Source organism: Astatotilapia calliptera, chromosome 9 (genome assembly GCF_964374335.1).
Source record: "Astatotilapia calliptera chromosome 9, fAstCal68.1, whole genome shotgun sequence".
Lineage (NCBI taxonomy): Eukaryota > Metazoa > Chordata > Actinopteri > Cichliformes > Cichlidae > Astatotilapia > Astatotilapia calliptera.
Window position 1 is genome coordinate 32753404 of NC_137430.1, and position 25359 is coordinate 32778762.

At 42.3% G+C, this 25359-nt stretch overlaps 1 protein-coding gene and 1 long non-coding RNA gene across 7 annotated transcripts; both read left to right on the top strand.

The window, feature by feature from the left end:
• Positions 1–327: 327 nt before the first annotated feature.
• On the top strand, positions 328–17959 carry LOC113029620 (uncharacterized). 6 transcript variants are annotated; one of them, XR_013911554.1, is made up of 6 exons: positions 328–392; positions 2305–2410; positions 8460–8628; positions 9928–10608; positions 12042–12645; positions 15171–17959. XR_013911554.1 is itself a non-coding variant. In XM_080306791.1 (5 exons), exons 2-5 carry the CDS (start codon positions 2390–2392, stop codon positions 15236–15238), a joined length of 1017 nt encoding a protein of 338 aa, XP_080162917.1. In that variant the 5' UTR covers positions 328–392; positions 2305–2389; the 3' UTR covers positions 15239–17959. The 6 variants fall into 6 exon arrangements, 1 of the variants encoding a protein (XP_080162917.1); XR_013911557.1 differs by lacking the exon at positions 8460–8628 and having other exon boundaries at positions 9928–10215; positions 10479–10608; XR_013911553.1 differs by lacking the exon at positions 8460–8628.
• Positions 17960–21699: 3740 nt separating this feature from the next.
• On the top strand, positions 21700–23589 carry LOC145431198 (uncharacterized). Its single transcript, XR_013911573.1, has 2 exons — positions 21700–22360; positions 22689–23589. It is a non-coding gene; the product is annotated as an uncharacterized LOC145431198 (long non-coding RNA).
• The last annotated feature ends 1770 nt before the right edge of the window (positions 23590–25359 follow it).

Below are 25359 nucleotides of genomic sequence, written 5' to 3' on the forward strand. Positions count from 1 at the left end.
TGGTACCTTGCTCAGGGGTACCTCAGGGTAGCTGTTCAGGGGAATTGAACCCGCGATTATCCGATCGTGGGGCCACCACTCTACCTACTGAGCAATCCCTGCCTGCAGGGAGGTTTTTTTCAGGATTCAAAACAATGCAGGATAAATTGGAAGAGAGGAGACTCTCACATGACGCACCGGATTAAAGAGAACAGTTTAAAACAGAAAAGGTCAGAAATCTGAAAATGAGTAAAAACCTCACATAGATCAAACTTCAATCACATTAGTTTCTCCACACCAGTTGGTGGCGATAATGCACCTATTCATTGTTTGTAAACTGCATGTAAAGAGGAACAGGAAGAGGCGGAGAAGAGCTGCAGCTGGATCACAAACCGAGTTTCTCTCATCTAAAGGTAAGCACCGAGCTAACTTTACTGTGAGTTCAGTTCATGTTGAGTTTAGCTCCTGAATGAGGTCTTCTGCTGCTCTCCTCGGTGTCTGTTCACAGTTTATTGTGAACACGTTGAGAGAAGAGTGAGAGAGTGTTTGGAGAAAAACACCAGCTAACCATTAGCTCAGCATGCTGCAGCTGTTTGGTGCACCAAACGGGCTGGGCCTGACTTTGATGCTACCGCTGCTGTTTGTGACAGGCGGGCACACACGGGCGTGTACACGGTCATTGTTGCGTTTGTTGTTTGTTGTACAGACTAACATAGAAGATCCGTTCACTGAGGCTGATGGGTAAGAGACACTGACTCATACCAGCAGAGAGAGAGAGAATCCGCCTCTGCTTCCAACGAGAGCAGGCTCGTCTGTTGTTTTCTATGTTCCGCTACTTTCTACAGACCGAGTGTTTGCTACAAGTCAGCTCATCCTCCCTCTGTTAGCCGCTGATCATATGCGACAATGCTTTCAGGTGTTTCTGTGAGTTTTTATGTCTAATATCTTTACTTCTATCTGTAAGTAGACTTTAATGAACAGGGCTTCTATATAAAATAAAGAAATCACCTGGTTTGCAAGTGCTTTTAAGGCTCTGTGTTATTACACCTACATTGTAATCAATCCAGTCCTTTTGGTCATTGAAGCATGTTTATAGAGCTGTGATGCTGTATTTTTGCTGCCCTCCTCTTCAGATTATCCGAGATTTTTCATGTCAGCGAGACTTCTTACAGATACATAAAGGATGCACAACACTGACTGGTTGCTTCTTCTTTTAATAGGAATTTTCTGTCTGGCTTAGTCACAACAGGTCTGTTTGACATATTGGTGACAGATTTATAACAGTTTAAGTTCCTGCAGTCGTTTTTGGCAAATCCTGGAAATCCCATTTTTGCCAAAAGAGACTAAATTAAAAGTTCATCTGCATGTTTTCAAGTAACATCTGCAGCTTTTCATGGAGCAGCTGCAAAGATCACTTTCCTTCACATTCCAGTTTTTGATCAGGAGCTTTGATTAACACCCCCTCCTGGTTTTTCCGACCAAAGATTTTCATGGTGATTACAGGAAGAAGCGATGCTGCTGCTTTGGGCACCATTGGAGTCACTTGAGGCATATCGTATATCACCTGTGAATGTCATGCAGCTGCTCTTTAATGCATAATGGCAGCAGAATGGACAGCAGGTTTAGCAAATCATTCTATCATAGCTGTGCATTATTGTGCATGTCCAATTATGTTTGCAAAGGAGTTCACAGCTAAAAGGGCGTCAGTGTGAGTGGAAATGGCTGTCTGTCTCTGTGTTAGCCCTGCGACAGGCTGGGGAGCTGTCCAGGGTGTACCACGTCTCTCGCCCCATCATAGCTGGGATAGGAAACCGCTGTGACAAAAGATAATTGTATTTATTAGTGAAATAATAAATGATAAACCAACATCTTTATAGGTTCTGCTTTGTGTTTAATGTCTCTCTCACTGAGCGTACTGGGAGTAAGCCTGAGAGAGGGAGGCTCTGTTCAGTCACGTCAGCTCAATGAAGGTCACTCTTACTCTGCTCCTGTTTCTCATCGTTGCAGCTGAGCGTGCTTTGAATCTGGATGCTGGTGCTGGCTGTGAAAGGACTCCCTGTCCAAGGCTTTAGACTGGTTTGGTGTCTGATTCATTCAAAAACGTGTCTATCGGTCTGTGATGGTGTCTTGAACATGATTCACTCAAAATTGTCTGATGAAAAATGAAATATTTCACAGTACTGGGCACCTGTCAAGTTTCTCCTGAAGTTACCTGATATCACAACTCTCAGGTGTCACACGAATTCCACTCTGTGTTGTCTGATGAACATGTGGGACACTCTGAGCTTTCATTGGAGTCTAACAAAGATCTGTTTTGTGTCCCAGCTGATCAGCAGGAGGAGAAGAGTCTGATGGAGCAGCAGAGGAACATTTTCAGCCATTTGGATTCAGCTCAGCCACTACAGAGGAAATGATGAGCTCAACAGTGATGGTGAGGAAAATATTGCAGTTACTGTAACTGTGTCCACTTCATCAGCTGCTGGGTTAATAAAGAAAGCAGTCAGCAGCAGCTTTAGCCTATTTTTGTCCTGTGCTCCTTCAGAATCTACATTCACACTAAGAAATCACTGAAGACAAGATTGTAAAAAATGAAACTATCACATTTGCATATGCATATCTGCATACTGAAACAAAATTCATATCGAAACCACATTTTTTTAAGTACAATAAATAATTTTTCCAACGAACGGGACAGCTTTCTTCTACAGCCGTCTTTGTTCTTCTCTGTCTTATCTTCTGTTCTAAAGATAACATAAGATAAGTCTTTGCTGCCATTAGGGCTGCCACGATTAGTCGACTAGTCACGATTATGTCGACTATCAAAATCGTCGACGACTGATTTAATAGTCGACGCGTCATTTGAAGCTTTGTAAGATCACAAAAGACGCAGGAATAAGTAGTAGGATTTAAGAGTGTAATAACGAATTGAAACAGAAGATGGCAGCACTGCATGTACAAGGATGCCAGCTGCCGTTAAACCCCAAAGAAGAAGCTGTGTCCCAGAATTCATAGCGCGGCCCAGCTCAGTTTCCAACAATGGCGGCAGCCAGTTAGTTTTAATGTTACTCTTATTATTCTTTCTGAGTCACAAAATAAACGTTTAACATATTTTCAGGCGAGAATGTAGCTGTGTAAACCTCAAATATCTGCCCAGTTTATCAGGACACCACATATTTTCAAAAGCACTCCGACGTTTTCAGAGACTTTCGCTACTCAGGTTAAACATACATAAGTCACTTAGATAACTTAAAAATATTATTATTTGGCTTTTTTCAGTATTTTATTTGTTCCTGAGTAAATCGGTTTGGCTGAGATTAAAGTTACAGTGGGGCAAAAAAGTATTTAGTCAGCCACCGATTGTGCAAGTTCCCCCACCTAAAATGATGACAGAGGTCAGTAATTTGCACCAGAGGTACACTTCAACTGTGAGAGACAGAATGTGAAAAAAAATCCATGAATTCACATGGTAGGATTTGTAAAGAATTTATTCGTAAATCAGGGTGGAAAATAAGTATTTGGTCACCTCAAACAAGGAAAATCTCTGGCTCTCACAGACCTGTAACGTCTTCTGTAAGAAGCTTTTCTGTCCCCCACTCGTTACCTGTATGAATGGCACCTGTTTGAACTCATCATCTGTATAAAAGACACCTGTCCACAGCCTCAAACAGTCAGACTCCAAACTCCGCCATGGCCAAGACCAAAGAGCTTTCGAAGGACACCAGGAAAAGTATTGTAGACCTGCACCAGACTGGGAAGAGTGAATCTACAATAGGCAAGCAGCTTGGTGTGAAAAAATCAACTGTGGGAGCAATCATCAGAAAATGGAAGACATACAAGACCACTGATAATCTCCCTCGATCTGGGGCTCCACGCAAGATCTCATCCCGTGGGGTCAAAATGATCATGAGAACGGTGAGCAAAGATCCCAGAACCACACGGGGGGACCTGGTGAATGACCTGCAGAGAGCTGGGACCAAAGTAACAAAGGTCACCATCAGTAACACACTACAACGGCAGGGAATCAAATCCCGCAGTGCCAGACGTGTTCCGCTGCTGAAGCCAGTGCATGTCCAGACCCGTCTGAAGTTTGCCAGAGAGCACATGGATGATACAGCAGAGGATTGGGAGAATGTCATGTGGTCAGATGAAACCAAAGTAGAACTTTTTGGTATAAACTCAACTCGTCGTGTTTGGAGGAAGAAGAATACTGAGTTGCATCCCAAGAACACCATACCTACTGTGAAGCATGGGGGTGGAAACATCATGCTATGGGGCTGTTTTTCTGCCAGGGGGACAGGACGACTGATTGAGAGTGGCCTAGCCAGTCTCCAGACCTCAACCCCATAGAAAATCTGTGGCGGGAGTTGAAAGTCCGTGTTGCTCAGCGACAGCCCCAAAACCTCACTGCTCTCGAGAAGATCTGCATGGAGGAATGGGCCAAAATACCAGCTACTGTGTGTGCAAACCTGGTAAAGACCTATAGTAAACGTTTGACCTCTGTTATTGCCAACAAAGGTTACTGTATAGTTTTTACACGGCTGAATAAACCTCAAGCAGACAGCTGATTATCAGAAGTGTGAGATGCTCGAGAATTTACTTCAGTGTCCTGTTATATTTTAGATAGCAAGGAGTTTATTAAACTTCACCGAAACAATCTGTAAATTTCATTAAAATTCAATAAACTATCATCTTGTCTTTATTTTTAGTTAGCACAGACCTTAAACACTTAAAGCTGTAAGCTAATGATAGTTATATAAGAGCAGATGCTACTGGTGCAATAAGTTGTATGTACAATGGATGCATGATCTGATTAGTCGACTATCAAAATAATCGTTTGTGGCAGCCCGAGCTGCCACTGTTACCAGAAGAATGAAACACAGTTTGGCATCTCTTCATATCGCGCCATCGGCCCCTCTGGCCATCACCAGTAGGTGAAGTGTCTTGCCCAAGGACACAACGACTGAGACTGTCTGAGCTGGGGCTTGAACCGGCAACCTTCCAGTTACGAGACGAACACCCAACTCTTTGAGCCACGATCGCCCTTTGTGTTGTGTTGTGCCATCCGTTTCGCCAGAGGTTGTTTGGTTTCCCTGATGTATAAATCCTGTCAATCCTCCTGGCACTTAACAGCGCACACCAAGGGTGTAGATTTGGTTTTAGCATTGGTGGGGACGGATGATTCAACCTCCCAACCCTACCATGTTTCTTGTTTTTTCCTTTTTGTCTTTGCTTTTTGATAAAAAAAGAGAAATATACTTGCCTACATATGCTATTCTACATGCTTTTAAACCATTTAAAATTACCATACACATACATATATATATGTACAAAAAACTTGAATTTTACAATGTTTATTCATCGAATAAAATAAGTTAAATGTCACCGTCATTATTGTCTGGCCGGAAACAGCGAGGGTGTCCAAATTCAGAGGCTGCGTCCACCTGAGGACCCGGCCTTCGTGGTCCTCTGAAAGCCGGGTAGACCGGAAATGAGCGACTGTGACGATCTAGCCTTCAGAATTACGTCACGAGCTTTCTCGGTGGAGTGAAACTCAGCTGTCTGCTCCTTGCTATCTAAAATATAACCGGACGTTTTTTTTCGACCATCTCACACTTCTTTTTAATCAGTTTTCTATTTGATGTTTATTCAGCTGTGAGAAAACCCCGGAGGAACCCTCCCGAGGGATTAATAAAGCTTTATTTAATCTAATCTAATCTAATAAAAGACCTAGCAGGTCTTTGAGGTCATCTGATCAGGGCTTACTTGCTTTAAAAAATACTAAGAGGAGGACTAAGGGTGATAGTGCCACTGTGGCCCCCAGACTGTGGAACTCTCTCCCCCAAACATTAAGAACTGTGGACTCAGTAGCTGTTTTTAAAAAACAACTCAAAACGCACCTTTTTAAAACTGCTTTTGGTTAATTTTTTGCCTGTTTTATTTTCTCTTTTTAAATCTTTTTATGACTTGTAATCTTATGTGCAGCACTTTGTGATTCTGTCTTGAAAGGTGCTATATAAATAAACATTTATTTATTATTATTTATTTAATAATTTTAATCTCAGCCAAACCGATTTACTCACGAACAAATAAAACACTGAAAAATGCCAAACAATAACATGTTTGAGTTATTTAAGTGACTTGTATATCATGTTTAACCTGAGTAGCGAAAGACCACGGGGGTTTGAAAACAATGTGCCGGGAGTTTGCTGTTCTCCCCTACTCAGATACTTAAAGTTTACACAGCTACACTCTCGCCTGAAAATATGTTAAAACTTTATTTTGCGACCCAGAAAGGGTAATAAGAGTAATATTAAAACTAAGTAGCTGCAGTAGTAGTAGCCATTGTTGGAAACTGGCTGAGGCAATCTGGGATATGGTTTTTCAATTTTATTTGGCTCCGGGAGATTTTCGGGAGGGGCACTGAAATTCGGGATTCACCCAGAACAATCAGGAGGGTTGGCATGTATGTCCTAGCATAGCCTGTAACGTTATTATGACGGACACATTTTATGAGTGAACTTGACTTTAAGTGATTTACAGGTTTCTTTGAAAAATACTTTCTTATATCCAGCTTCTTCCTTTTTGCTGCCATCCTCCTCTCCTCCTCGCAGCGCAGGCTTACCGCTGCTAAAACTAAACAGAGCTCCCCGAAAGGCACAGCCAATCACATTGGCCATATTTGTCACATGAGGTAGGACTCCAGTAGAGAACGTAATTTAACTCTTTCTGCACCGCTGGGTGAAGAAGACGTTGACAGATTGTTTTTTTTTTTGGGGGGGGGGGGGGGTTTCTATCGGTTTTGTTTTTCTTTTCTGGAAGAGATCAAATTATTGGTGGGTACAAGTCAATAATCGCTGGATATTGGTGGGTACAAGTCCCCACCAATATCCAGCGATTATTGACGTGTCCCTTCTGTCCATGCCAAATCTACGCCTTTGGCATACACTATGTTACTCTGTTTGTGTCGGGGGACCTGATCCTTGGGGTGGACCAGTTTTTGGCGCAGCGTTTTGGGGTTTAAAAGCCACAGAGACCTGATGTTTAGAAAAATTGTGTCTCAACTGCTCCAATACTCCTGACACATATGGGATCACTACAGGTTTTCGCTTAGGCAGCGGTTGTCCTTCTCTCCTGGATCAGCTGGAGCTTTCTTTAGGTGCCTTTCCTGCTTTGACAAAAGTCCAGCTGGGATAACCACATTTACTCAAGGCCTTCTTGATGTGCCGTTCTTCTGCCTCCCTGGCTGCTGTGTCTGTGGGGATGGTGTTCGCTTTGTGTTGTAGCGTCCTGATGACACCCAGTTTGTGCTCCAGTGGATGATGAGAGTCAAACCTTAAATACTGATCCGTATGTGTAGGTTTACGGTACACGTCAGCTTTTAGATGTCCCCCATTACTGATGGAAATCTCACAGTCTAAGAAGGCTAACCTGCCACTTTTCATATCCTCCCTAGTTAATTTGATGTGTCGGTCCACCGAGTTAATGTGATCCGTGAAATGTAGTACGTCCTGAGATTTGATTTTCACCCAGGTGCATCCCACTTGCATCCCAGTCACGGAAGCGTTGGAGGTAGTCCGTAAGAGATTACAGGATAACCCCAACCTCAGCAACAGGACCACTCTCAGCATCGACCAAGTGTTTGCTTTTGGAACTGTGTCTTCATTCCACCTACTTCACATACAAGGGTCAGTTCTACAGGCAGAAACATGGGTGTGCCATGGGTTCCCCAGTTTCACCCATTGTGGCCAATTTGTACATGGAAGAAGTGGAAAAGAGGGCTTTGCTATCCTACCCTGGAACACCACCAAGCCAGATATGTGGATGACACCATAAAGACTGAGTCTTTGACTCTCGGAGGAGGCGGATGCACTTTTTCTCCTCTCCTCTCCTCTCCTCTCCTCTCCCTTATCTTCCCTGCTTAGCTCTTATGTCCTTGTGTAGTCTCATGTTTTTTGTATTATTTTCCCTGGAACACTCACAGTCTGTTTCTAAAACCTAAAAGAGAATTATGGATTTGATCAATCTCTGAATGCTATTGACACCCTTTTCTCAATGAGAAGTCTGGGCTCGGGAGAGCCCGAGTGTCCTGGAGGGACTTTCCCTGCCGGATACACGATGGACGGGTGGCAGACATGGAGGATCGTGTGCCTGGCGGGACTGTCGATCGAGGACGCTGAAGATTCAGAACCATGATAACAGGGTTCTTGCTGATCGGAGCTGGCTTGGCCCTGACTTATCAGAGAATTAAGAGAGCGGAACCGGCTGTTCAAAAATTTTTATATAACTTTAATTCACATAAAAAACAGCTGCTTGTTTGAGTGAAAATACATTGATGGGTTTTATTTCACACTAATAATGTTGTATAGTTGTAAAGTATTTTGTCTAGTGTCAATTATATTGTCAATTATATCATAATCGCTCATTTTCAAATGTATATCATGATAAATATTTTTGGTCACATCACCCTGCTCTATGTCCAGGGTATGAGGGGTCCATGATGATGATTCTGCCTTTCTGCTGAAGTCTGCCTGTATAAATGTCTCTGAGGGGAGTTAATGAAATGCCAACTGCCCGCTCTGCCGCCCACACCACCTGCTGCAAGTTCCCCTTGTCCTCCATAGTACAGCAGCTGGACCAGAGTTTACAGCAGAAAGTCAGAAGGCTCTCGATGGTGCAGCGGTAGAACTTACTTAGCAGTATTTCGGGTATTTGGGCTTGACACAGCTTACTGAGGAAGTACAGCATTTGCTGTGCTTTGTACCTGGTGGGAAATGTTTGTGGACCAGGTAACGTATGTTAAGATGTGAACTCTAAGAAACTTAAAGCTTTCTAACCTTTCTACCTCCTCTCCATCAATGTAGAGCACAGGTGTTGAACTCCAGGCCTCGAGGGCCGGTGTCCTGCAGATTTTACATGTGTCCTTGATTCAACACAGCTGATTTTAAATGGCTAAATTACCTCCCAACATGTCTTGCAGTTCTACAGAAGCCTGGTAATTAACTAATCATTTGATTCAGGTGTGTTGACCCAGGGCAAGATCTAAAACCTGCAGGACACCGGCCCTCGAGGCCTGGAGTTCGTCACCCCTGATGTAGAGGGTAGAGTGCTCAGCTCGCTTTCTTCATCTCAAGTCGATTTCCATCTCCTTGGTCTTGGTCTCGTCCACTGGAAGAGATGGTGGCTGACTTAAAGCAGGATGGTATTACAGACTGTAGCAGTGAGAGGTGGAAGATGGTGGTGAAAACCTCTGCTTGTTGGTCTGCACATGCTTTAAGCACTCTACCTGCTACACGGTCTGGACCATCTGCTTTCCTTGCGTTGACTCTGTGCAGTGTGGCTCTGACCTGATGCTGCTCCAGCTGGATAGGGGTGTCGTCCCTCTCTGAAACAGCAGGAAGGGTGATGGTGTCCCTGTTCTGTTGGTCAAAGTGGGCAAAGAACTGGTTTAGGGTGTCAGGAAATCACATGACAGGGTGGGGCTAGGAGTCACAATGAGCTCACTCGAAACCCTGGCTGATTGTGACCCACACCCGTTTTCACATCTTGGCTCATGTGATTAGGTGGAGGATCATCAGGGGGTCCTTTTGTCCCTCTTTAGGGGGATACTCCCACTGGGTTTAAATCTGAGACTCTCCACCAGTTGACCCTAGAACTGAAGAAGCTTCTCTGATGACCGGTGAAACATCTTCAGGCAAACTAAAGAAGTCCAGACGTTTTCCTTCCAAGCTCCTTAGACTAGGATGACCTGGATGACTGAGAACCTTCACAGACAATAAACATTAAATAAATGTAAACTATTAAAATATGGGTTATTTTAAAAATGCATCCTACAAGGTGTTTGGTGACTGCCATGCTCCAATCTCATGTTTAAAACTAGTATTAATGGACGAAGTTTAAAGTTTATGTTTGACTGGATTTCACTCAATGTTTGTATCTCTGTCACTGCAGGACCAACATGGAGCGAGAAGTCAGCGATCTCAGGAGACCAACACACCTCACAGAAGAAAGGGAGAGAAAACATACAGCTGTGATGAGTGTGGGATGACTTTTACTCGGAAGTATTTTCTAGAAAGACATGAAGTCATCCACACGGGAGAGAGACCGTTCAGATGTGACTTGTGTGGGAATTCTTTTACCCAGCCTGGAAACTTAAAAGCACACCAGGTCATTCACAGTGGAGTTAAAGCGTACAGCTGTGATGAATGTGGAAAGGGTTTCACCAGGAAAGAAGGCTTGGTAAGGCATAAGCTCATCCACAGAGGAGTTAAACCTTACAGCTGTGATCAGTGTAGCAGAGCTTTTACTCAAAGTAGTAGCTTAAGGAAACATCAGGTTTCCCACTCTGGTATTAAGGCTTACAGCTGTGACATCTGTGAAAAAACTTTCAGCCACATAGAAAATCGAAATAAACACCAGCGTATTCACACCGGACAGGATGTTTATTGCTGTGAACAGTGTGGCAAACTGTTTGTAAGATACAAACAATTACAAATCCACAGGTTTACCCACACCGAGGAGAGACCTTATAAATGTGACCTGTGTGAAAAGACTTTTAAAGCACAGAGTTCTGTAAAAGTCCACCAACAGATTCACACCAGACAGAAACTCTACAAGTGCAGTTACTGTGAGGTATGTATTATAATGTTTTTCTTGTAATTTTAGCCTTTTTGGATCAACACTCCTCATGAAAGTGCATGTGAGCAATTAGTTCAATTTCAGTTATGACTTTTAACTTGAGTTTGTTATACTTTTGTAATGCCAAAGTTTATACTACACTGCAGAAGTCTCATGTCTCCCCTTAATTTCTTTATAGTTTGCTTCAAAGAAAACTTTCTTGTAGGTTGTTTTGTTTTGGGGTTTTTTTGTCTCGAGCAATAGCTCGCCAGCTTTCCGAAGGTCTGTAGTTTTCCTTTGGACACTGGCTGCTTTTACACTCTGTTTCAGTCTGGTCACTGTACCCTGACCATTTTTACTGGATTTATTTTATTATTATCATCATTATCATTTTATTATTACTATTTAAGCTACATTACACTGACCTCCAGATTACTGAATCATCAGAAAGGCACCTAACTCACCAGTGTCGTCTAGACATAACAGGCGTCTTGGCAAAGAACCACATTTACATTCTGTCTTCATACATTTTGTTACTACCAGCCTTAAACAAGTCTTTATTATTATTTATTTAGTTGTATCTGTGAAACATACCAACAACATCACAGCATATCTCTGTGTTTTATATTTGAGCTGTGTTTATCTTAGAAAATAATCTCTTCTTCCTCTCATGTCCTCTTTCTTACATTGTTCTCCATGTCACAGTAAAATGACCCCACAAAATAATTTTTCTTTGGTTACTGTAAATGTTACCTTTGAAATTATCTGCCATTTTTTTAAAGGACCCACTGTCTTTTAAAAACTCATCCAGGTTATTCTTACGCCACTCAGTGAAGTGGCACAAATGCAGTTTCACATCAGAACCATGCACACAGATCATGTGATGTCTTGGCTGTCTGTGTGACATCATCTAAAAAACAGTAAACAGCTCATAAAAACTGAAGTCAAATGATAGTGTTTTGCATTCAACTACCAATCATATTTAATTAACTGAACATATTTTAACTCCTGATGAGGACCTCTATAAAAGCAGAGTTTCACAGTTTGCTGATCTGGAGCATTCAGGTGTGTGTTCTGATTTTAGAGAAAGAACTGTTGCCAGTAAGGTCAGACTGTGCAACGTGCTGAGAAACCGCATGTGGGATTAAAACAGATTTGGTTTCATGTGATTATCTTCTATTATTAAAACTTAAAAAAGGGATTAAATAAAAAAAAATAGACTCACCCCATGCACTTTCAGGGATTGTTTGAGGGTACAGTTTTGCATGACTTCATTTTTTTTAAAGTAAAGGTATAAAAGGTATCTGGTACTTTGATGGGTTAACTTTTTTCAGATATAATAAAATGTAATTTGATGTTGGCAGAGATGCTCTTTATTTCAAGCCTGGTTCAGGATTAAAATGTTGAAGGAATTCCCTGACTTACGCTGTCTTTGTGTCTTTGTTTAGAAGCAGAGCAGCACAGATGGATCCAGTTCTCAACCCTGTCATCACTGTAGTGGTGGGAAACCGTTTCGTTGTGACCTGTGTGGAAAAACTTTCAACTGGCAAACAAACCTAATGATGCACCATCGGCGACATACTGGACACAAATTGCATTATTGCGAAGAATGCGGGAAAGGCTTCCCCACACCAGATAAACTAAAACGTCATGAACTCATCCACAGTGGGGTTAAAGAGCACCTCTGTGACCAGTGTGGGTCATCCTTCACCACTGCAGATCAGCTTAAAGTGCATAAACGTGTCCACACAGGAGAGAAACCATACAAGTGCCGACACTGTAACAAAAGGTTTTCCCGGTCAGATAAACGTAACCGTCATGAACGTACGCACGCCAACAAGAACTGCAGCAGGAATCCCAGTTTGTAGTCCACTCTGGAAATAAACTGTTGCACCAAAAAGTTGATTCTGTTCATCTAGACGCAGCGTTTTCAGTAGGAGGCGTGTTTTATCACTCATCCGTCATGTCCTCTTCAGTCTAGGATGGCTGCAGGTTTCCCAAGCCTTAAAAAGGCAGTTGTGTAATGACTCTAATTGGCACCAGGACCTGACAGTAAGCTGTGGAAACAGTTTCATGATCATTAATATGCAAATTGTTATGACAGTTGTTCAGTCTGTAGCAGCTGACTGGTGAACTGGCATTTATTTGCATCATAGCTGGAGTGGTTAGCTGGTTCCAGTTTGACTTGGGGACCACAACTTTGGCCTTAAACATAAACTTTGACTAAGGAGAGCTTCCTGTATTTTAGTGTATTTAGCACTCTTAGCTAATTATAGGCCAATCTCCAACCTTCCTTTCATATCAAAAATCCTTGAAAGAGTAGTTGTCAAACAGCTAACAGATCATCTGCAGAGGCTTATTTGAAGAGTTTCAGTCAGGTTTCAGAGCTCATCACAGCACAGAAACAGCTTTAGTGAAGGTTACAAATGATCTTCTTATAGCCTCTGACAGTGGACTCATCTCTGTGCTTGTCCTGCTAGACCTCAGTGCAGCGTTCGATACTGTCGACCATAATATCCTATTAGAGCGATTAGAACATGCTGTAGGTATTATAGGTACATAGCATACATTTACACTGCTATGCAGATGACACCCAGCTCTGTCTGTCCATGAAGCCAGATAACACACACCAATTAGTTAAACTGCAGGAATGTCCTAAAGACATAAAGACCTGGATGGCCGCTAACTTTCTGCTTCCTAATTCAGATCAAACTGAGGTTATTGTACTCGGCCCTGAAAAGCTTAGAAATATGGTATCTAACCAGTAACGCTGTGAGGAACCTTGGAGTCATTTTTGACCAAGACATGTCCTTCAACGCACATATTAAACAAATATGTAAGACTGCTTTCTTCCATTTGTGCAACATCTCTAAAGTTAGAAATATCCTGTCTCAGAGTGACGCTGAAAAACTAGTTCATGCATTTATTACTTCCAGGCTGGACGACTGTAATTCATTATTATCAGGATGTCCAAAAAACTCCCTGAAAAGCCTTCAGCTAATCCAAAATGCTGCAGCAAGAGTCCTGACAGGGACTAGAAAGAGAGAGCAGATTTCTTCTGTATTTGTGTCTTTGAAGGTTCTTCTGTATTGGCTTCCCTTCATTGGCTTCCTGTTAAATCCAGAATTCAAAATCCTGCTCCTCACATACAAGGTCTTAAATAATCAGGCCCCATCTTATCTTAATGACCTTGTAGTACCATATCACCCTATTAGAGCACTTCGCTCTGCAGGCCTACTTGTTGTTCCTAGAGTATTTAAAAGTAGAATGGGAGGCAGAGCCTTCAGTTTTCAGGCCCCTCTTCTGTGGAACCAGCTTCCAGTTTGGATTCAGGAGACAGACACTATCTCTACTTTCAAGATTAGGCTTCAAACTTTCCTTTTTGCTAAAGCATATAGTTAGGGCTGGACCAGGTGACCCTGAATCCTCCCTTAGTTATGCTGCAATAGACGTAGGCTGCCGGGGATTCCCATGATTAGGGATGGGTATCGTTTAGGTTTTATCCGATACCGGTGCCAAATCGGTACTTTTGAAACGGTGCCGGTGCTCAAACCGGTGCTTAAAGAATGGAGAACACAAAATTGGTCCAAAAACCTCTCATGTTCAGCTGTTTTTTGTAAAAATATAACAATGTTAGCCTTTTCTGCAGCTATGGGGCATATATGGTATCACTCTTGGCTGGAAGCAGTGCTTAAACAACGGAAAAAACACAAACTTTGTCCAAAAACCTCTCATGTTTAACTGTTTTCCACTTTTTCTTTGGTCATTTTAGCCTTTTTAGCCAGGGTGAAGGGAGTATCTGCCATCAAACAAGAAGACAGCCGCATGTAGCTATGATGATGTTTGCTAGTTCACCTTACATGCATTAATGTAATAACGCGGTTAGCCTACTCAACGTAAATTAGCTACTCACGCAGAGAAGAACGGCTGCTGCCACCATCATCCGTCATCATTTCTGCTACACTGGCAGGGCTAGGGGCCAGGACTCTCCTCTTCGTGTTTTTGGGGGATGTTGCATAACAGGCAACCCACCCGCAGTAGATGTGCTCGGTGTGAGGTCTCGCAGCAAGCTATCAAATACGGCGCATTTCTGGGCTTTTAAAAAAAAACGCTATGCGTCGCCAGGTGTTTCATCGGATTTGAGGTGTTACCTCCTTTGACAGTATCACAGTATCAGCTTAAAGCACTTGTTGCTGCTGAGTTTGCATATTTTGCTGTGAAGTACAGCCAGACTTTTGACCGCTTCGCCTTGGACATTTTTAATCTGTAGCTCTGCTCTAACAGAACGTACGTACCTGGCCCCGCCTATAATCCTCGGAAACGTAAAATGATTGGCTAGAATCTAAAGTGTATCACAGCTCAGGAAAAAAAAAGCACCGAAATGTGCACTGCTTTTCGGTCTGGTTACTACCGTTTATGTCAGAACCGGTGCCATCATGGCACCAGACACCGGTACCCATCCCTACCCATGATGCATTGAGTTTTTCCTTTCCAGTCACCTTTCTCACTCACTATGTATTAATAGACCTCTCTGCATTGAATCATATCTGTTATTAATCTCTGTCTCTCTTCCACAGCATGTCTTTATCCTGTCTTCCTTCTCTCACCCCAACCGGTTGCAGCAGATGGCCCCGCCCCTCCCTGAGCCTGGTTCTGCCGGAGGTTTCTTCCTGTTAAAAGGGAGTTTTTCCTTCCCACTGTCGCCAAAGTGCTTGCTCATAGGGGGTCATATGATTGTTGGGTTTTCTCTGTATCTATTATTGTGCGATCTACTGTACAATATAAAGCACCTTGAGGCGGCTTTTGTTGTGATTTGGCGCTATATAAATAAAATTGAATTGAATTGAACTTAATTAAGCAGTGTCTGTGGGATGGGAAAAGGGCAAGAATCAAGCTAAGTAAATTATATGCTTAAATTATATGAGAGAAGGGAGAAGGGTGGTTTAAGTTTACCCGATCCAAGATTATATTCAGTCTCATTCGAGATGGCAAAATTGGTTATTTACTGGGGAATAAATCAAGCTGGACAGGAATGGCTAAGTATAGAGTCTGAGATTTATACTCCTTTTGATCCAAAAGGTATGTTGTCTCAAAGCTGCACTTCACTGAACCCAATTTTGTTTCATTCTAGCCAGGTTTGGCTCAATATACATAGAATTCTTAAAATATCACCTCATGTGCAGTTTTACTCATCTCTTTAGAACAATCCAGCTATTCATATAGGAAAAAAACGTGTTTTGGAAATTGTGGCAGTCTCATGGCATAATTGTTATTAGCGACTTATCTAAAGATGGAAAATTTATGTCCTATAGAGACCTTGTTCAAACATACAAATTGGAAGGGAAGGAAAATTTCTGGAGATATTTGCAAATTAGACATTGTGTGACATCGAAGTTCAGAAGGGGACATGAAAATCTTGTTCTAAATTTTATAAATATGCCTCAGGAGCACCACACAGCAACGTGTTTTCATAGGCTGGTAAACGATAATAGAAGTGGGGAATGTTCGAACATTAAAACTTTGTGGCAGAAAGATTTAAATGCACCAATTCCAAACGAAAAATGGATGGGCATTTTGGCGGGAAATAGGCTTTATGTTAAGGAGGCGACGAGCAAATGCATACATTATTAAATTCTGCATAGATATTATCATACTCCAACAAGATTACATCGTATGAAGCTTATGCCTGACTATCTCTGTTGGAAATGTACAATTGAGGCGGGGACTTTCCTACATTGTTTTTGGGAATGTTCCTTTATAGCTCCTTTTTGGAAGGAAGTCATCACACTCTTAGAAGGTTGTTCAGGATCAGAAGTGCCCTTGACTCCTGAATTGTGCTTGTTAGGAGACCGTTCTCATATTCCAAGAACTCTCAATAATATTTTTACGGTTGTTATGGTTGGACTGGTAACTGCATCGAGGATTATCCTTAGGCACTGGAAGACTGCAGTATGTCCTGAACTGAGACTGCTTCCTATGAGTCCATGCTGAATAAACTTAAAAATGACACAGAAGTCAAAGATGAACATTGGGACTACTTTTGGAGCTATTTGAAGCAAACAGGATTTTGACCGTATTATTGTAATTTGAAGGACTATTAACTGTGACCACCGGTCCAGATGTTACCTAACGGTCAATTTTATTTGCCCATTTCTGTGTTTCTTCTCTTGGAACCCATTGTTAGTTACTCTTTTCTTTCTTTTAGACTTGTAAGGGCAGAGGTGTACAACAGCAGTTTTCTTGTGGGTGTTTTTTTCTGTTTTTTGGGGGGGTTTTATACAGGTTTAAGTATATGTTGCAAAATCAATAAAAAACTTAAATGCCAAAAGAGTGAAGTGAGAAATGGAAACATGTTTACAGTCAAAGTGACTGTTTTCAGTGGCACTGATGGAGGTTTATCAGACGGGGACACCTGGCTGTTCTCCACTCACACAGCATTCCTGCAGCTTATTAGAAGCTCTGACATTAAATTTGACAAATAAATAAATAAGCATTAAAAAGATGAATTTTCATTCAAAAAAACAAAGAATGTCTGTGTTAATGTTTTAAATGACCACAAGGGTGTACAACATAGCCAAACTTTCCCATCCCACTCAGCAATATCTGCCGTTTGATTATCGGTGCTTAATAAAGTCAACCACTGAGCACGCTCAAAGAAAGGTGAGGCATCTCACTCTTCTTTTGCACAAACAGGTGAGGACTGTTGACTTGACTCAGACATGTGATCAGAGGAATGGTTACCAGACTATAAAAAGAGAGGAAGAGATCCTACTTCATTTTATAATGTAATTGTTGAAAACGTGTCACCAGGAAATTTCCCACAGTAGTCAAATATCCAGCCAAGAGTTAGTGATGGCTACCAAAAACATCTGGTCGAAGTGCAACTTGCTAACAGACATTAAATCAAATACTAGATATATGTGTATATCTGAGGCCATACGCATACTTTTGAATCTGTGTCAACTAGAGGAAATACAAAATACATGGATTCTTGTTTGTTCATTAAAGATATCTGCTGTACAGTCCATTCTACAAAAAGAACAGTTAAAGAAGTCAGAGCCCAAAACTACCATGAAACTCGTGCTCATGATGAGTGGATGTGAACTTCTGATCACAACTGTGAATTCAGAATCGGCTTTTCACATGAACAACCAGAGTGCTCATTAGGAGTATATTTTCGTGTTGTCTGGCTGCTCAATATGATGAAGGAAACTGGCTGCAGCTGTTTAAGCAGAGACAGATGTGGAGCGGTGTTATATAAAGTTTGCCTTTGTTCTCCTCACGTGAAACCCACATGCCTGTAAACAGCATCTCAAACTGACTGTATTGTTGATTCAAGGATACAATAAACTCACATTACAAAACATTTATAGATTCATTTGTTCATCCACAGCAGCTGGAAGCTTATTGTAACCCTGATAAAGACTTTTCTGCTCCAACTTCTCCCAGCATGCTGAGCTAATGATTAGTTGGTGTTTTTCTCCAAACACTCTCTCACTCTTCTCTCAACGTGTTCACAATAAACTGTGAACAGACACCGAGGAGAGCAGCAGAAGACCTCATTCAGGAGCTAAACTCAACATGAACTGAACTCACAGTAAAGTTAGCTCGGTGCTTACCTTTAGATGAGCCCACAAACCGAGAGAAACTCCGCGATGAAGCTGCAACTCTTTCCAAACACAGGAAACAGATCAGGGAGCAGAGACCCACGTGGTTCACGCTGATCTCAGCTACGATCCAGGAGACAAGGGTGGGCAGATCGATGCAGATATCGATCAGGACGTTGGTAGTGGTTTATGATCGATACTTTAGTTTGTTTCTCTCCTCTAAGTTCACTACTTTAATCCCGTTTCATGAAAAAGCAGCTCTTTCCGCGCGACCGGGGGGAGGGTCTGGTTGCACCCGCTCGGGAGCGCCATATTGGGATCTCCGCAGTAACCGGACACACGGGACCGCCACACTAACCGGAAACACGTGACCTCCAAAGTCGGCAGAAATATGTTCTTTTTTTAATATTATTTCTTGTCTCGTTCCTGCAAGGATCCTTAACCTTGCAAGTGGATCGTAAAGGTTGGCACAGAGTCTTTCATGTATAAATTTGCCGTTAATAATGATATAATTCTAGGAATCATCTAGTTTGCTTACACTTTGTTAGCGTTACAACAACGGTCAGACCCCCGAGGTAGTGATGGCCAAATGAAGCTTTCTGAAGCTTGTTTTGAAAAACGGTTCATTACTCGGAGCTTTTCAACACAGTCCTCTCTGGTGACATCTGGTGGCCAAAAATATGAAGAGCAGCTTGAATCCACAAAATAAAACCTACTGCTTCATTATGATTGCCCACTACGGAGTGGAATTCTGTCTGATATTGGGCCACTGTTGTGTTGCTTTGAACGTGTATTTTTGGGGGGTTAAAAAAATGTGGTTTATTTGTTTAATAAATAATTTCGACCAGTAAACTCTCCTTGTTTAAACACGCACCATGGTGTGGTCTTTCTTTGCTTGTGACTTCTTGATGTTGGTAAATACAATAATTGAAAAATACCACATTACATATAATATACATATGATAATGTACAACACATTATTATTATTAAACCTTTACTCAAAAAGCATCTCTAGACCCAGCGGTCTTAGCTAATTATAGGCCAATCTCCAACCTTCCTTTCATATCAAAAATCCTTGAAAGAGTAGTTGTCAAACAGCTAACAGATCATCTGCAGAGGTTTATTTGAAGAGTTTCAGTCAGGTTTCAGAGCTCAGCACAGCACAGAAACAGCTTTAGTGAAGGTTACAAATGATCTTCTTATGGCCTCTGACAGTGGACTCATCTCTGTGCTTGTCCTGCTAGACCTTAGTGCAGCATTCGATACTGTCGACCATAATATCCTATTAGAGCGATTAGAACATGCTGTAGGTATTACAGGTACTGCACTGCAGTGGTTTGTATCATATCTATCTAATAGACTCCAATTCGTACATGTAAATGGAGAGTCCTCTTCACACACTGAGGTTAATTATGGAGTTCCACAGAGTTCAGCGCTAGGACCAATTCTGTTTACATTATACATGCTTCCCTTAGGCAGTATCATTAGAAGACATAGCATACATTTACACTGCTATGCAGATGACACCCAGCTCTATCTGTCCATGAAGCCAGATAACACACACCAATTAGTTAAACTGCAGGAATGTCTTAAAGACATAAAGACCTGGATGGCCGCTAACTTTCTGCTTCCTAATTCAGATCAAACTGAGGTTATTGTACTCGGCCCTGAAAAGCTTAGAAATATGGCATCTAACCGGATTCTTACTCTGGATGGCATTACCTTGGCCTCCAGTAACGCTGTGAGGAACCTTGGAGTCATTTTTGACCAGGACATGTCCTTCAATGCACATATTAAACAAATATGTAAGACTGCTTTCTTCCATTTGTGCAACATCTCTAAAATTAGAAATATCCTGTCTCAGAGTGACGCTGAAAAACTAGTTCATGCATTTATTACTTCCAGGCTGGACTACTGTAATTCGTTATTATCAGGATGTCCAAAAAACTCCCTGAAAAGCCTTCAGCTAATCCAAAATGCTGCAGCAAGAGTCCTGACAGGGACTAGAAAGAGAGAGCATATTTCTCCTGTTTTGGCTTCCCTTCATTGGCTTCCTGTTAAATCCAGAATTCAAAATCCTGCTCCTCACATACGAGGTCTTAAATAATCAGGCCCCATCTTATCTTAATGACCTTGTAGTACCATATCACCCTATTAGAGCACTTCGCTCTCGCTCTGCAGGCCTACTTGTTGTTCCTAGAGTATTTAAAAGTAGAATGGGAGGCAGAGCCTTCAGTTTTCAGGCCCCTCTTCTGTGGAACCAGCTTCCAGTTTGGATTCGGGAGACAGACACTATCTCTACTTTCAAGATTAGGCTTAAAACTTTCCTTTTTGCTAAAGCATATAGTTAGGGCTGGACCAGGTGACCCTGAATCCTCCCTTAGTTATGCTGCAATAGATGTAGGCTGCCGGGGGATTCCCATGATGCATTGAGTTCTTCCTTGCCAGTGACCTTTCTCACTCACTATGTATTAACAGACCTCTCTGCATTGAATCATATCTGTTATTAATCTCTGTCTCTCTTCCACAGCATGTCTTTATCCTGTCTTCCTTCTCTCACCCCAACCGGTCGCAGCAGATGGCCCCGCCCCTCCCTGAGCCTGGTTCTGCCGGAGGTTTCTTCCTGTTAAAAGGGAGTTTTTCCTTCCCACTGTCGCCAAAGTGCTTGCTCATAGGGGGTCATATGATTGTTGGGTTTTTCTCTGTATCTATGAAGCGCCTTGAGGCGACTTTTGTTGTGATTTGGCGCTATATAAATAAAATTGAATTGAATTGAATTTAATTGAATTATGGAGTATGCTTCTGCTGTGAGGTCCTGCCTCCATGCACTTGTGCAAGAGCTAGATGGGTGAATTTATAAATAATATTATATTAGGGAAATTTTCCCAGACATATTTTTGACCTGGGGGTAGAACTGATTGTGAACTGGAAAGGGAAAATGCTTATCCATCCATCCATCCATTCGCTTCCGCTTATCCTTTTCAGGGTCGCGGGGGGCGCTGGAGCCTATCCCAGCTGTCATAGGGCAAGAGGCGGGGTACACCCTGGACAGGTCGCCAGTCTATCGCAGGGCCAACACACAGTGACAGACAACCATTTACACCTAGTGACAATTTGGATTATCCAATTAACCTATCCCCACAAGCTGCATGTCTTTGGACGGTGGGAGGAAGCCGGAGTACCCGGAGGGAACCCACGCAAACACGGAGAGAACATGCAAACTCCACACAGAAAGACCCCGGCCTGATGTTGGAATTGAACTCAGGACCTTCTTGCTGTGCGGCAACAGTGCTAACCACCGTGCCACCGTTTTCCCATTATAAGATAAAATAAACACGCACAAAACAAAAGCAAACAACAAGAACACAAAGCTGGAAAACCCACCCAACTGACCAAAATCAACTCAAAATTCTCCCACACAACAGAACCTCCTCTCTTCCTCGCTGGCTTCAAATCTCTCAGTGGAATGATCAGTGGTTCGCTATCTGTCACCAGACAGATAGCGAACCACTGATCATTTGTGGTGTTGTGATGGTTCACAACACCACAAATCCCGCGAATGACTCACTTCCTTATAAACCATTGAATCAGATACCGAAGCAGTTAGGTTCTAAATGAAGTTTCGGACGTCGCTGATCACGTGACTCTGGCCAAACGAATCAAGCTTCGACACAGAGCTTCTGAAGCAGTGTGTTGATTTTTTTGACACACGCACCGGAGCGTCAGCTTCAAGCGGGCCATCACTACCCCGAGGTATCTAAACTTTAGTAAGGAATGTGCACTTTTGACACCTCTGGTTAGCATTTAGTGGTCAGTTTCAAACGTATTTGATTTTTGCTTGTTATGAACAAATTCACTTCACTGCTTTTCACGATCTGTAACATCAATGCACGTTGTTCCGTTTACTGCATATTGCACTTTATTTATGTCTCTCATTCCACCTGCATCAACATTGTAAAGATCGTCACAAAGAGATGTATACATTTATAAATACTAATATTCTCTATTCCATTCTGCCTCCAAGCCAGAATTGCAGGAATGCACAACATGTTGCAGAAGACTCTTTCACTGCCCTCTGTGCCCCACTCTCAGCCCTGCTGTCAGGGCAAAGATCGAGGAGCATATAAATGGACACAGTAAAAATGCTTTGCCTTTCAAAGGTATGTTGGTATTAAATATACCTCATAGTTAAAGTTATAAATATGCACTTCTTTTCAGCACTTCTGCAGTCTCTTTGTTGACTTTAAAGTTGCTTTTCACATTGTACAGTTCAGTTCATTCATCAGTGAGAGAAAAAGTGTTTTCATTAAATGTTTTTTCCCTGTTCACCACATTTCCTGACAGCTCTTGTGATCCACACCATTTTGCTTTCATTATTGAGGATGGCTTGGATGTTTTTGTTAATATGTACAATCTGATTGTTAGATAAACTGATTGCATTCTATACAACTACATTTAAATTACATGTTGTTTTCCTCTCTCTTACAGACAAAATGATATGCCGGTGCACTTTCACTGCCCTGTCTGTAACATGACAGTCATACAGCGTGGGGATATGGCAAGGCAATTATTGTCATGTCAGCATTCGGGACTGCTCCCCACTGAACTCTCCGTGGAGCCCCATCTCCCTCTCGATGTCTTGTCTCCAGCATCAAAACCATTTTCTGAATCTTCAGTAGAACATTCATGTGCTCCTCCCTCTGTGCTGAATGAAACTGTGGCTTGTGGAAAGTCCATGAAAATGAAATTCCCTCACTGTGATCTTAGTCTTTTAAAAAAAACTTCAAGGCTCACATGATGAGGAGGCATTCAAACAGATCAATAGGTGTTTTCCTGGCCTGTCATCTGCAGTGTTTTTGTGTAGAGGGACTTCTTCCTCTTTGTTTTTCAGTTTGCAGAGGACATGGAGCTCTTTTTAAATGTGCTGACGAGCAGGGACTACGGGTCAATGTGATGTTTGACATTTCATGGACAGATGAAGGCACTGGCTGTTTGTTTGTGTTTTTATGTGTTGTTTGTTTTTCAGTGTACAGAATTCCAATTAAGCTTATTATAAAATGTTGTTCACTTTTTTATGTCCATACTCAGTAAAAATTTTAAGTGTAAATGTAACAGCATTGTTTATACTTGTAACTTGCTATTAACATTAATGTATTACCCTGTAATCAATAATATTTTATACATTTTACGCATTAACCCTCTGGGCTCTATCCTGGCCATTTGTGGCCACTTCACTTCTTTTTTTTGACTACTACACTGCAGTGGACCAAAAGAATGACACAGGTTTGATCTTAAGGATCTAATAGTTGTGTGTGTCTGTGCATGACATTACAACGCAAATATGTATTTGCAAGATGGACTGGAATAAATTATGATGCATGAAATATTACACAGGCTGCAGTGAATTTCTGTTGATACAGACTATTGAGCTTTGAGTTTCCCAGTCAAACTTAGCTGTGAAGCACCTGCTAAAAACACTTTGACTCTTGTAGATTTCATAACAAGACACCATAGCCAAAATATCAACTCTAAAAAAAAATTCAAAGCTGGAGTTCTCCCACCCCTGCTCGCTGGAGTTCTCCCACCCCTGCTGTAAGGTAAAGACCCTACAGAGAGAACAGAGAAAACCACAACTACCAGTTGACTTCTATGAGCAGTGGAAAGGAAAAACTCCCCTTTAACACCAGCAGACCCAGCCAGGCTCCACCATCAGCCAGCAGGCCACAGCCAGGCTCCACCATCAGCCAGCAGGCCACAGCCAGCAGACCCAGCCAGGCTCCACCATCAGCCAGCAGGCCACAGCCAGGCTCCACCATCAGCCAGCAGGCCACAGCCAGGCTCAGCAGGCCACAGCCAGGCTCCACCATCAGCCAGCAGGCCACAGCCAGGCTCCACCATCAGCCAGCAGGCCTAGCCAGGCGCCATCATCAGAAATTCCGCTTCCGGGTCCCTCGTGGTGGCCGCCTCGTGCTCTCGCTTCAGTATGCCACCCAAGAAAGGCCCAACACCAGAGGAGGTTGAGGACATTAAAACCTCCCTCGGAGCGCTGTGCGGAGACGTGGCCGCAGTCAGGGCACAGCAGGAGCTGCTTCTGGGGCTTCTGGAGGAGGTAAAACAGCTACGCCTCCAAAATGCCGAGAAGGACAGACGGATCATGGATCACGAGCGGCGGGTGGATGAGCTGGAGCAGTACACCCGTACGAACGACGTGGTCATCAGCGGTATTAAAATCAAGCCGCGCTCGGTGGCCGGGAACGTCGGGGAGCCCAGCGACGAGGAGACCCACTCGGTAGAGCAACAGGTGGCGTCCTTCCTCCAAAGCAAGGGGATAGAGATGGACCTGGAGCACATAGAAGCATGTCACTCACTGCCCAGGAGGAGTGACAGACTGCCAGCCATCATTATGAGATTTGTCAATCGGAAGAACAAGGTCGCACTGCTGAAACAAGGACGCAAACTGAAAGGCACGGACGTTTTCATTAATGAGCATCTGACACGAAAAAACGCAGACATCGCGAGGAAGGCAAGGCAACTGAAGAAGAACGGTAAAATACAACATACATGGGTAACAAACTGTAAGATTTTCATTAAGCTAAACGGGACACCAGAAGAGGCAAAAGTACTGATAGTGAGGAACATGGAGGATCTGGACAAGTATAACTGACACCAATGTATCAATTACACCAGGAAATGACATGGACACGTTGAAATCAATTCTTCAACAGAAAGTAATTGATCTAGATTGTGAATATAAGGAGCATAATATAATAGATCCAGAAATAGATTCTGAAAGTAACTTTCTCTCTTCTTTTGTTAAAAATTGTAATTATTTCACTCAGGAACAATATGAAAAAGAAATTAACCTAGACGGGAAGCTCTCATTAATTCACTTTAACAGCAGAAGTATGTACTCTAATTTTGATTTCATTAAGGACTATTTGCAACAATTTTCTCGCCCCTTTAGTGTTATAGCCATCACTGAAACTTGGTTCAATGTCGATAAAGGAATAGATTTTTGTTTGAATGGATATGATTTAAAATGAATAGATTAAAAAAGGCGGGCGGCGGGGTTGCTATATATGTTCATAACTCTATAAAATATAATGTTGTAACAACTATGTCTATGGCTATTGATGGAATTTTGGAATGTTTGACTATT

Excerpts from the sequence above, each read along its gene's own strand:
- LOC113029620 (XM_080306791.1), top strand. The coding sequence starts at position 2,390 with ATGATGAGCTCAACAGTGATG. Across the intron at positions 10,609-12,041 it reads ACAAGTGCAGTTACTGTGAG|AAGCAGAGCAGCACAGATGG; the intron begins GTATGTATTATA and ends GTCTTTGTTTAG. Across the intron at positions 12,289-15,170 it reads AGAGCACCTCTGTGACCAGT|CATGTCTTTATCCTGTCTTC; the intron begins GTGGGTCATCCT and ends TCTCTTCCACAG.